This window comes from Morus notabilis, unplaced genomic scaffold (assembly GCF_000414095.1).
Source record: "Morus notabilis unplaced genomic scaffold, ASM41409v2 Scaffold948, whole genome shotgun sequence".
Taxonomy (NCBI): Eukaryota; Viridiplantae; Streptophyta; class Magnoliopsida; order Rosales; family Moraceae; genus Morus; species Morus notabilis.
The window spans coordinates 25,123-38,326 of NW_010362042.1; the positions used below are offsets into that span (position 1 = coordinate 25,123).

At 37.1% G+C, this 13,204-nt stretch overlaps 2 protein-coding genes across 4 annotated transcripts; one reads left to right on the top strand and one right to left on the bottom strand.

The window, feature by feature from the left end:
• The first annotated feature begins 4,279 nt into the window (after nt 1–4,279).
• On the top strand, nt 4,280–5,543 carry LOC21401119 (biogenesis of lysosome-related organelles complex 1 subunit 2). Of its 2 annotated transcripts, none has more exons than XM_024167528.1 (3): nt 4,280–4,552; nt 4,869–5,126; nt 5,223–5,543. In XM_024167528.1, exons 2-3 carry the CDS (start codon nt 4,983–4,985, stop codon nt 5,490–5,492), a joined length of 414 nt encoding a protein of 137 aa, XP_024023296.1. In that variant the 5' UTR covers nt 4,280–4,552; nt 4,869–4,982; the 3' UTR covers nt 5,493–5,543. The 2 variants fall into 2 exon arrangements, with proteins under 2 accessions (XP_024023296.1, XP_010099280.1); XM_010100978.2 differs by having other exon boundaries at nt 5,016–5,126.
• Nucleotides 5,544–6,651: 1,108 nt separating this feature from the next.
• On the bottom strand, nt 6,652–9,255 carry LOC21401120 (pentatricopeptide repeat-containing protein At3g29290). Of its 2 annotated transcripts, none has more exons than XM_024167522.1 (3): nt 9,096–9,255; nt 7,386–8,954; nt 6,652–7,085 (listed from the first exon to the last, which is right to left on the bottom strand). In XM_024167522.1, exons 2-3 carry the CDS (start codon nt 8,943–8,945, stop codon nt 6,855–6,857), a joined length of 1,791 nt encoding a protein of 596 aa, XP_024023290.1. In that variant the 5' UTR covers nt 8,946–8,954; nt 9,096–9,255; the 3' UTR covers nt 6,652–6,854. The 2 variants fall into 2 exon arrangements, with proteins under 2 accessions (XP_024023290.1, XP_010099281.2); XM_010100979.2 differs by having other exon boundaries at nt 6,652–7,088.
• Nucleotides 9,256–13,204: the final 3,949 nt, after the last annotated feature.

Below are 13,204 nucleotides of genomic sequence, written 5' to 3' on the forward strand. Positions count from 1 at the left end.
GGTTCAGCGGTGGGGTAACTGGTGGGGTGGGCGGCAGTGTGATTAGGATCTGGGTTTTTTTTAGGTCTGCAAGTGAACCCATGGAAGAAGAAGACTATTTTTGGGAATGCAAGTGATGGAAGAAGAAGACTTGCTAAGGAAAAACGAAAAAGAAAAAGAAAGAAGAAGAAAGACATTTGTTTTTATTTGCTTTTCATTTTTTATCAAAGCAATAAGTAGTGCTGAAATTTTAGACGGATCGTTTGCAACCACCCGAAAAACAAAGTTTTTGTCCGAGTCTAAACCCGACCCACCTAAAAAATTTAGGCCGCCCGCCCGAGCCCGAATTTCCCCTTGAACGGGCCGCGGACTTGTGTTAGTCCGCCCAAGCCCGCCCGATTTGCCCGAATTTTTTTTAAATATTGTTTAATTTTTATAATTATTAAGTTAGTTTGTGTTAAAATTATGTAAAAATCAAAATCAACATTCAATAGACATTATTAACACAATTGAATAAATTTATCATGTATATTATTGATGTATTAAATTCGTAATTCATGATTGCCTCGTTAAAAACCTTACCAAGAAAAACCTAATTGGGATAAAAACTTGGCAAGGAAAAAAGAGTACAATCATTTTGTGACGAATTACAAATCTTACAAACTTACAAAGTTATACAATTACAAATACAACGGCAAAAGTAAATACATATTTACAAATTACAAATTTACAATTTAATTTGAAGCTGAAGGATCGTCTTTAAAATTAAATGTTAATCGATTAAATTCATCAATCCATTCTTAGTTTACCGGCGAAATTGTATCCTGTAGACGTTGATCAGTCCGATCACAATCCTTAATGCAAACCAATGCTTCAACAATATCCCTTTGCAATGCATTTCGGCGTTCCTCAAGTATTCTTCATGTCGTACTGAAGGCTTGTTCTGATGAAACAGTGGAGACTGCGATCGAAAATATATCCATTGCCAATCGAGTTAGGATTGGCCAAGTTAATGCCCGTGCCCTCCACCATTGAACTAAGTCAAACGATTTTACCGTACCGCCAACTACTAAGCCTTCACTGAGGTACGCCATAAGCTCGTTAAAGATGCCGCTGCCGTTGCCACTGCCATTTGTTGATGAAGATTCACTCACAGCTTCTGTTTGAGCTGTCTTCTTCTTCTTCTTCAACCCGAAAACATTCAAGAATGAATGTGGGTTTTCGTCTTGTTGTTGCGGTTCCTGTATTCTATGAAATACTCTAAACATAATCTCATATTTACTATAGATCGAATATATTTTATCCTTTATTATTGGATATTGGTCCTTACAATTGATGCCTACAAAATCACATAAGTTTTCTAAACCACTTTCTAAACCTTCTAATTTTAATCTATGATCAAAAATAGTACCTAAACCATACAACAAAGGCAACTTAGACCAATATTTTATAAATTTATTTTTCATAGAATGGATAGGAACTGCTAAGATTGGGTCTTCCCTATACTCGCTAAATAAAATACTAATTCATAAAAGTTCTCTTAAAACTAAAGGTGATGTTGGATAATATGTTCCACTAAGTTTTAGAGTCACTTCATGAAACCTACCTAAAAATTGATACAAAACTTCGGCAATTTACCAATCATATGCGTCTATATGTCATACTCCTACTTTTGCACACATATAGTTTGTTATAGCATCCTTATAGGGGATGCATTATTGAAACATTATGTAAGTTGAGTTACATCTTATAGGTATATCTAACGCTAATGCTCTAGGAGGTATATTTAATGCTTGTAAAAATCTAAACCAATATTCTTGTCTTTGGTTCCGACCTTGAATCCATGCAAGACTATCTATAATTCTTTTAATGTGATTACCCATTTCTTTTAAACCGAATTTAACAATTAAATTAATTACGTGACATGCACAATGTTGGTGGAAAATAGTACCGTTACCGAATAAACTTAAATCATTTTCAAAGAACTCAATTGCTTTTGTATTGGCACTAGCATTATCTAATGTTATAGCCATTACTTTATCTCTTAATCTAAATTCATCAATTACATTTAAAATGATATTATATATTAAATCCACACTATGTGATCCTAGAACACATTTAAAATATAATATTCTCTTATCTAAATCAAATCCTTTAAAATAATGTCCGGTTACAACTAAATAATTTTTATTGGCAACGGCAGACCAAATATCTACCGTTAACGCAACGCACCCGCTAGTCGAGTGTAAAAGGTTTATTAATGCTTATTTTTCTTTTTTAAATAATTTTAATAAATCTTTTCTAAGAGTAGTTTTTGAAGTAAACTGTGCATTAGGATTATGTACAACCTTAATATATCGTTGCCAATTAGGATGCTCTACAAAACTAAGTGGTTGATCTAAAACAGCTATCATTCGGGCAACTTCCATACGATCTACTTGTGGATCGTATTTCCAAGTGGTCAGACCACCGGTTGTGCGATCAAAAGATAATTGTGTTTGACGGAGTTTGGGTCCACCGGATTGGCTAAGCTTTTGAAGACACTTTTCAGAGTGTATTCTCAAGTGTGTGGTGCCGTGAATAGTGTCACCTTGTAATTTGGATAAACAATATTTACACTGAGCTATATATTTAGTGTTACCTTCATTGTCGATCTCATCAATTATGTCGAAGTGATCCCAAACTGTCGAGGTGTGCTTGGATTTCCTCTTAAAGGTTGCAACACTTGCAGACGCAGTCACACTGGCACTCGCCGTTTCTCCACGCCCGCCACCATTGCGACCATGACCTCCAGTACGTCCACTAGGGCTTGGATTAGTAGATTCTTGCGTAACAAATTCATTAGTGGGAAATTGTCATTCTTCCACGTTGTGTTGAGCATCAACGGGAATACCACTATAACCAAAAGGATCCATTATGAAAAAAATAATAGTTATTTGAGAGAGATAGAGCTTTAGGATAATGTGATAGTTTTTTAAAAAATTATAATAGAGATTTGAAAGATTTAGAGAGATTGAGAGAAATTGAGAGAGAATGAGAGAAATTGAGAGGGATTGAGAGAGTTTGAGTGAGAAAAATGTGTAGGGGATGGAGGGTATTTATAGAGAAATTTTTGGGTTAAAAAATTGATTTTTTTCAAAAAATTCAGGCAAAAACGGCTAGTTTAGGGTTCGGGTTCGGGCAAAAACTAGCCGTTGGACTGGTTTCGGGTACCTCGGGCAAATCGGGCATCTCGGGTATTCGGGCAAAATTCGGGTTTTCGAGCAAAATTCGGGTCGGGCAGCCCAACGGTCATTTTCTGACTATTTTTTCAAAATTTCGGGTTCGGGCGGGTCAGGCATTTGGGCAAATCGGGCTTGGCCGGAAAAATTCAAAAAAACTCCGGCGGACGGCGGTCGACGGCACCTACACGGCGGTGGGCTCCAGCGTGGTCTCAAAACTCGAGCTGCCCGAGCCCGAGCCCGAAAATACACCTTAAACAGGCTGGCATATGGGCCTGCCCGCCCAAGCCTGAAAAAATTTGGGCTTCGGGCGGCCCGCCGGCCCGAAGTTCCAACACTAGCAATCAGTATCCAAAGCAAGCAATTTTTAAGACAAACAAATATTCCCTTTCTTTTTAATGGAGTTTTTTTTAAGGTAGTTCTTTTTTTTTTTTAAAAAAGAAAGAAATTCACTTTCTTTTTAAGGGATTTAAAAAAAAAAACATTTTTGAGGGAGTTAAGCAAATATTTGTGTATAAAATTAAAATAAGTATATAAGTGTAAATTTGTATTTTTATGTTTATTTTAATTATTTTAATTACTCACAATAATTTAACTTTATAATTTATTAAACACTGTTATATTGCTTTTAAAATTAACTACACTTATAAAATTATAATTTATCAAATATTCAACTATTTTTTTATAACAATTAACAGCTATTTTTCCCTACGATACAACTCACAATAATTCTACTAAAATCTACAGCCTCCTTACCCAACCAAAGAAAACACATTATGGCTTCTTTAACAAAAAAAAAAAAAAACAAAAAAAAACAAAACAAAGAGAACACACTAGTAGCAAAATAATAATTTATTTATAATAATAATAGCAACTAATCTACTATAGAAATATTCTTGTTAATGATGCCTGTTTAGAATAAGAATTTATATCATAATTTAAATCATTAACTCTAACTTATTATAATATTTTTTTTATATAATATAAATTAAAAATAATTCTAAATTATAATTTTAAATCAATTAACCGTATATAAAGCTCATCCCCTTCTTCGCAGTAGATTATTGCCATGAAATACTTGAATGAATTTTTCTTTGCTATTACGTCGAATAATGACAAAATAAATCAAACGCAACTGCTTTCCAGCGGGAAAGAGGAAAAAGAAAATCCTTCTCTCTTGTAGTTGCGTTTGATGTTTTTATTTTTTATTTTTGCCTTCCCTGTTCCTCTTTCCTTTATCGCGTAACTTTTTATTCTCTAAAGCTCTGACAAGGTTCTTCCTCTTCACCTAGCGAATTTCAGAAAGTTCTCCGATTCAAAAACCTAACTATCTCAATCCACCAAAGATTCAGGTTCGTAACGTCTGACTGATTTTCAGTTCTGAAATTAAAAAAAGAAAAAAGTTATTTTGCTATGTTTCGATGTGATTTTCGAGGTTGTTGGACTTGGATCTGAGAAAGGATTTAGGGTTCCTGATTCGAACTGGATTCTGATTTTGATAGAGTTTGTATTTGTGTCTGTGTTTATGGAAAATATATTTTACTCGGTACTACAAATCGCTGTTCGGACCAAAAAGTTTTGATCTTTGAGCTAGGAATCGCTTCTTAGTTCAAAGATGGTAGTTGGATTGTTAGGGATTTAGGTTAATTGACCACCACTAAATTGTAGAGATTCTGTATCATAAGGTTTGATGTCGTTTACAATAGACGGCATGCCGTCTTTCTTGTAAACGATAGCAAACCTTACTATACACCAACGACGAAGGTCAAAGAGTCTGCTTGTATGCTTACCAAATCCAATCCGATCGTCAAACAGACCACCAATATGGCCGAGAAGACGGATCAGCAACCGAGTCGCGACGAGCTTGCCGAGTCGCTCAACGATCTCTTCACCAGCGTATTCGCCATGGTCAAGTCCGAGCTTCAGGTTTTTCTTTTGCCTATCTGCTTTTCCAGTGATTTTTTGTTTGTTTCAATTTGTGCTCCGTGATAAACAAACAATTTGTTTATTCAATTTCGTTAGGGCACGAACAACCAGCTGGAGCTGTTGGAGAAGATGAATCTGCGAGTAGGGGAGGAATACAAAGGCTACGGAGACGTGGCGTCCGGGCTGAGGGTGTTTGTAGAGCAACTGAAGTCCAAAAGCGGAAGCTTCGATGAATACGCGCAGAAAATAGAGACAATTGATCAACAAGTCACTGAATTTGAAGCTGTGATTTCAATGCTCGATCGATATGTGTCTGCGTTGGAATCTAAACTTCAATCTGCTTGTCATATTCCATCTCCTTCCTAACTCATCAGTTGTTTACCTTTTTCTTAATTTATTTTTATTTTTTCTTGATGACCAAGGTTTGTTTTTTTGCATTTTAAGTAAGGGTGACTTTGAGTTCAGTTCTTGATTTGAGTTGAGATTCTAATTTGAGTTTGTGTTTAGATGTGCACATTTTAAGTTATAGTTTGAATTGATAATCTATTTAAGTTTGTATTTGAGTGAGTCAAAATTTATATTTATATTTAGATAATATTTTAATAAAAATTCAATGGCAGTGGACAATTTTAATAGGGCATATAAGTGATGTTTTATTTGTCTCGTTGTTGTGAAGACATAAAAAAATCATCTCAATCGAAATTAAAACAAAAAAATTAGTGTTTTTAATAATAGAAAAAATATTGTTAATTAATTTGATGTTTGAATTTAAGAACTTGAGTTGAAAGGAAAATTTAAAATTTAGATTTTAACTTCAAACTCAAGTTAAAATTTAAGTTCAAATTCAGATTTTACAAATAATATGAACTTGAACAAAATTATAATTTAAATTTAATATATTTTTTTTAGTTTAGATGCAAATGAATAAGCTTTAAATCTCGAAAAGTGTTATTCTTTCTCTCTCTGTTTTTTTTTTTAATTTGTTGAAGCTGAAAAGAATGTGATGTTTTTAGATAGATTGTAAATTTAATTTTTTTTTTTAAGTTTAAATGCAAATGAATAAGCTTTAAATCTCAAAAAGTGTTGTTCTTTCTCTCTCTGTTTTTTTTTTTTTTTAATTTGCTGAAGCTGAAAAGAATGTGATGTTTTTAGATAGATTGAACAGAGTTTAGAACAAAAGTTATTCTGTTAAATGGATCCCTTCAAAAAATTAATAAGAAAAAAAAAAAGAAAAAAAGAGAGAGATGTGGGTGGGGGGTGGGTTAGGGAAAAAAACAGAAAGTGCGGGGTTTTTGGCTGCTTAATAAGAGAGATGTCTCCCTTCAAAAAATTAATAAGAAAAAAAAAAAGAAAAAAAGAGAGAGATGTCTCCTATTTGCATCAATATGTCCTTGGAAAACTGACACTGAGGGGACCAAAATCATAAACAAAACTGGTTCTAGAACACATGATAGACAATTTTCAATGTATTTGACTCATTTTATTTTGTAATATTATATTCCATAATAGTTACATAGACCTCAAAACTCTTCAACAGCACTATGATCAGACTCATAGAGACTCTTTCTTGGGTATATAAAAAACCAATCATTTTTGTTAGGCTATTGTACAAGTCAAAATATGCACACAAAAAACCGGTGTTTCTAAGGTAACTTTTACTCATTGCTAAGTAGGGGGCAAGTGAATTCCCTGTCCCTTTTGTGAGGATTCTTGCTTTGATAATTTTAGTTACAGTGACAAAGAAGACAATCTGGTTCTTCTCTTGTGACGAGATGGCGGTCTGTACTTGTGCTTAACAGAATCTTTTCTCAAGTTTTGAAGCATCATAGCTCTTGTTTTCCCATCTGGTTGGAGACCGCAGTTGCGCATTTTTGCATAAAGCTTCTTCGCTGTATCAATCTTGCCTCTCAAGCACATTCCTTGAATAGCTGCATTGTAGAGGGATGCATCCGGTGCAGCCTGCTGCAAAAAGTAAATTCTTAGCCATTTAGAGCCCAAAATAAAGCTCAAATTAACAAGTCAGATTTATAAAGTTGATACTTGTAACACTAAGGGTGTGCTCATTTGAACAACTCAAGTCATGACTTGAGTTGTGTATGTGAGAAAAAAACACTGTAATAAAAAAGTTCAATTTGAATTTATGTGAGAGAAAATACTGTAGCAATATGACTTGAGTCACGAAATGAACAAGGCCTAAGTATTCAAAGTGTTAAACTACGTAATAGGGGAACATTTCATATGGGAGAAAAAGATACCTACATTAAGAATTTCCTCCACTTCATTCCAGAGGGAGCCCCAAATGCAAACTCTTATAAGCGAGAGATGAGTGAATGTGTCTGGAATGCATTTTAGGTGAACCATATGCTCGTACACTTGCACCGCAACATCAGGCTTTCTTGCTGTCTCGCAAGCATTGATAACAAGATTATATGATGCAGCTGAAATTGACATTCCATTAGCTTCCATTTGCCAAAGAAGCTGCACAGCTCTCTCCCATAACCCGAGCTTTGAGCAAGAGATTAGAGCAATGTTGTACAAGTGTAAGTTCAACTCAGAATCCTGATCTTGTTTGATCCTTTCAAAGAGCCGAAGAGCATCATCGTGTAGATTTGCCCGGTAAAGGGCACCGAGAAGTGCATTCCATGTGTATGTATCTGGCAAGTGACCTAAAGATTTCATGACGTCAAATACCCTGAATGCCAGTTTGATCTCCCCAGCTTTTCCAAGTGAATTAATCACTGCATTACAAGCAATGGCGTTTGGCTTGAGCCCCTTCTTCAACATGCTCTGAAAAATGCTTAAAGCAAAATCCCATTTCCCTTCTTTTGCACATGCACCAATTATTGCCTGCATTGTATCCTTCCCTGGTTCAAACTTGCTTTGGACCATTTCACCGTAAGCATCAAGAGCCAGATCGTTCTGACCGCATCGAACAAAAATGCTAACCAAGAGACAGTAAGTTATCCGTGTCCCGATACGGCAATTTTCCTTCATGGATCTCCATAATCTCAGAGTTTCAAGCCAATTGTTCACTCTCCCGCAAACTGATATCATTGTATTGTAAACAACCGCATCAAAACCATTCTTAACTCCACATTCCCTTTCCATTTCACTAAACATTCGAAGGGCAGCATCACAGCCCTTAGCATCTGTGACCGCCTTAAGCACTAAGCTGTACGTGTGCCCCGTGGTTATCTTCTCCGTCTTCATAAACTCAAACACTCTCAGACCATCATCAACCAGCTCATTCCGCAAGAGGCAAGATAACAGCGAGTTGCAGGCGTGTAAGTCAGGACGCAGGCCGGATAATTCCATGGACCTGAGCAATTCCAATGCACTTCTGACCTTGTTGGTTCTACTAAGCACCAAAATCCGATTTGACAACTTTGCTTCATCCACTTCCTCCAAAAAGTGAACACTATTAACATTCAAATTCAACACAGCCTTTTCTCGAGGAACTACCTTTGGCGGGTTTAAGCCATCAGGCTCAAAATCTAAGTCTTTGGAAGTCTCCAAATTCCTCCAAGGGGGCAATATTTGTTCAATAACAGGAGCTTCAAGTTCAAATCCCACTTTCTCTAATTGGCCAGATTCATCTTTGTCCTCTTCTCCTTCTCTACAAAGAAACCCATATTCAATTTTTGCAACCATGTTAGGAACAATTATTGAATTGTTCATCTTTATGGACCCGCTTGAAAAAGGATAAAACTTTTTAGCCGAATTAAGGTTTAAACACTCGTTAAAATGAAGAGTCTGGAGATAAGGTCTATGCAAACCACTAATTGGACGATATATTGCAGAAACCATAATCTCCCCCATAACTTGACCCTGTTCAATGCCGGCAAGGAAATTGCCAAAAGTTAGGTCATTATTATCCGTAAAAGTCTCGAAATATTGAAATTAATCATATCAATTAGGTTGGTTGGTTTTTTTTTTTTTTTCCCTTTTTTTAAAGAAAGAAAACACTACCTCTAAATTTTAACTCTACAGCATTTCTCCTTGCTCCAAAAAGTTTCGCTGCAGAAATTTGCCTTCTACTCAGTGGAAAGCTCGGTGGTGAAGCTCCGGAAATAAAGCTTCTGTTGTGCTTCCGTGAAGAGAGAGAGTGTGCGTGTTGGACCAGGGAATATTTAGGTAAATACCCCTCACAAAAGTTCATTTTAAGAAATTACCTTTAATCTAATTAAATCAATCTTATGTAAAAGCTGATGTGGCAATTGAAAGTACTAATATACCCTTTAAATTTCATCTATTTTCATACGAGGGCTTTATAAAAATAACTTAATAGAAAAATTTTATTAGTAAAATAACTTTTTAAAAATTTTTATTTGTAAAATGACTACAGATTGACCACTTTTTATAAAGAATGATTAGGTGGTCGTTTTTCATTAAAAATGAATAAGGTCATTTTGCTAATTTCACTCTGTTGGATAGTCATTCTAGCATATTGCCCTTTTCTTCATACCTAATCAGGTGAAAAAACTCTCCGTTCTTTTTTTTTTCAGTACGCTCCTCTGTCCTTCAAATTCAATCACTCTCTCTCTACCGCCGTCGACAGAAGCGCTGCCCACCGGCCGGCCGCCGCGCTTCTCCAGCTGGCCGCCTCCAAACTTTTCCCGCCGGCCTCTGCCTTTTTTTATCCCAGTTCGATCATTTTTACTCCACTTCGATTCAAGTGAGTGATTTTTTCTTTTATTTTTATTTTTTGAATGAAAATTGTTTAAATGTGAATGCTTTTGAAATTTCTTGTTTGTAGTCATTGTTGAGGATGTTTTTTATGAATGATTTTTGAGATTTCTTGTTTGAAATTTCTTTGGATTTATGAACAAAATGTGAATTGGGTTAAGATAAGTTATTTTACCGTATATGGTGATTGAAAAACTAGAACTGTACTTCCAAAACAAAACCGTATTTATGGTGGCAATGATAGTTAGTTGTTTTTTCGTTTGGCCTAGTTGAAGGAAAAGTATGTTGCTTATGAACATGTAACTTAATAAAACTTCGTGTATTAGGAAATCCTAGTACTTTTATCTTAAGTGAAAACACGTGGAAGAGTTAAGTTTGGATGGATGTTGAAGGGAAAGAACGTGTTTGAATATCCTTTTTTTTTTAATGATTTTTATTTGGTATTTGTCTGGAACCCAACTTTAATTATATAAAAAAGGTGTGAAATTTGATTTCATATGCTGTGGACAAATTTGATGTTATTTTTCTGGAGAAATGTTGGTTTCTTATTAAGTCTATGAATGATATTTACCCATGTGTGTATGTCTAAACAAAAATTTACTCAGATATGCTTGTTTGTGCTGTTAAAATTTGTTAGTTTTAATGGAGACAAAAGATGTTCTTTTCAATTATCTGCATTGAAATACTTATTTGTGATTTTTTTTCCCTCATCTTTCAATGAATATTGCTTTGGGAATTTATGTGAACACGTGAAAACATAAAAATGAGTGAGCTAGGTCAAGTGGAATCCAAATGCCGAGAGTAAAACAAACTGAAGCGAGTCGTCAAGATGTTGAAGCAAGGCGGAGAATGCAAAAGATCCGTCGGCGACTAAATGCCACGGACAAGAGAGATGAAGCTCAAACAAGCCGGACAAATGAGTTTAATGAGGAAACATGTGACGCTCAATTGAGGCTCTATTGTGTGGAAAAATATGCGCTGCCACGTCAGAGACAGCCGACCCTTCCAAGGAGGAGAGGCATCCAGACAGCCGACCCTTCCAATGAGGAGAGGCCTCCAAACGACCGACCTTTCCAAGGAGGAGAGGCCCCTAGACGGCCGACCATTCCAAGGAGGAGAGGCCTCCAGACGGCCGACCCTTCCAAGGAGGAGGGGCCTCCATTAAAAAAGGTTTTTAAACCTGCCAAGAGCCCCAATGGGCATCAATGAGGCCGCCCCCTCCAAGGAGGAGCGGCCTCCATGAAGAAGGTTCTTAAACCTGTATCCATGAGGCCGACCCCTCCAAGGAGGAGAGGTCTCCATAAAGAAGGTTTTTAAACCTGCCAAGAGCCCCAAGGGGCATCCATGAGGCCGACCCCTCCAAGGAGGAGAAGCCTCCATAAAAAAAGTTCTTAAACATGCTAAGAGCCCCAAGGGGTATCCACGAGGCCGATCCCTCCAAGGAGGTGAGGCCTCCATAAAAAAGGTTCTTAAACCTGGTAAGCGCCCCAAGGGGCATCCACGAGGCCGACCCCTCCAAGGAGTAGAGGCCTCCATAAAGAAAGTTCTTAAACCTGCCAAGAGCCCCAAAGGGCATCCATGAGGCTGCCCCCTCTAAAGAGGAGAGGCCTCCATGAATAAGGTTCTTAAACCTGCCAAGAGCCCTAAGGGGATCCACGAGGCCGACCCCTCCAAGGAGGAGAGGCCTCCATGAAGAAGGTTCTTAAACCTGCAAAGAGCCCCAAGAGGCATCCACGAGGCCGACCCCTCCAAGGAGGAGAGGCCTCCATGAAGAAGGTTCTTAAACCTGCCAAGAGTCCCAAGGAGCATCCATGAGGCCGCCCCCTCCAAGGAGGAGAGGCCTCCATGAAGAAGGTTCTTAAACCTGCCAAGAGTCCCAAGGAGCATCCATGAGGCCGCCCCCTCCAAGGAGGAGAGGCCTCCATAAAGAAGGTTCTTAAACCTGTATCCATGAGGCCGACCCCTCCAAGGAGAAGAGGTCTCCATGAAGAAGGTTCTTAAACCTGCCAAGAGCTCCAAGGGGCATCCATGAGGCCGACCCCTCCAAGGAGGAAAGGCCTCCATGAAGAAGGTTCTTAAACCTGCAAAAATCTCCAAGGGGCATCCATGAGGCCGCCCCCTCCAAGGATGAGAAGCCTCCATGAAGAAGGTTCTTAAACCTGCATCCATGAGGCTGACCCCTCCAAGGAGGAGAGGCATCCATGAAGAAGGTGTTAGCGTTTATGCCCTTAGGAATAAATGTAACAATATTCTTTGAGACATTTTGACTATTAATAAAGATTTGTTTATTTCATAGATCTATGTATTGTCCTCTTTATGTTCATAATAGTTGAATGTATGATAAGAAAACTAAAAGTCTGAGACTGTCATTCTAAATCTTTAGGTCATGCATGTAATGAACATGCGGAAGACAAGAATCTAAAGATGATAGTCTAAATCTTATGATCCACAATCGAGGGAATAAAGTTGGGCGCTTTATTCATGTTAAGATTGTTATGTTGTCTACTTCCTAACAGAGACGGCTTGTCTTGGTCGTCGGAGGTGGGACTCCATGGGTGGAGACATTGATATAGTTTCTAATGGTGAAATCTATATTGGATCGGACCAAAGTTGAATTGTTTTAATTAATAATTCTGTTTGAATAAAACAATTCCCTTTTGACGAATTATATGATGTCATCTTAATCCTGAGATGGATGATGAACCCGTATGCTTGACTTGTATCCTTTGATGTACTAAAGGGAGACATCCTGACATTATGTAAAGGTCCGCTTACCGGTACATTAGGGGTATGACTCGTGTGTGCGTAGATTTGTTATTCATAGATAGTGGAATCCATAGCTCCTATAAAGAGTCAATGATATCCTCTTATGCATTATCAGTGGATTGGAAAATACGAGCGCTCGGCCATTAGACTACTCTGTGTTATCTAATGGTTTACTGTTTGTAATAGTACGAATAGTATTTTTCTGATGATATGATAATGGAACATAAGATAAATGTAATCGGGAAGGTAAAACGGAACTTGACCTCAAGTCGATTATGGATATCCTATGGGGATGATATACTAATATATTGAGTCATGGACTAGAGCTAATCAGAGCTTTGTAAATATGCTATATAAATCGAGAGTGCAGCTCTAGGCTTATAGTGGAATAACACTAGAGTTTTATAATCATGAGACAGACTTGTTGGTTTACAAGTAGCGTTGTGATTATAGGAGCTTGATTTATATATGTCCATCGGGTCCCTTTGCTAGCTCACGTAATTTCCTGTAACGATACGATGTATTTCCTACACATTGGTAACTTGTGTTATTTCCGTAAAAGAGGTTCAAAGTTAACTCATGGGTGATTTATCGGGTGAATTAATTAATAAATTAATTCTAGATAA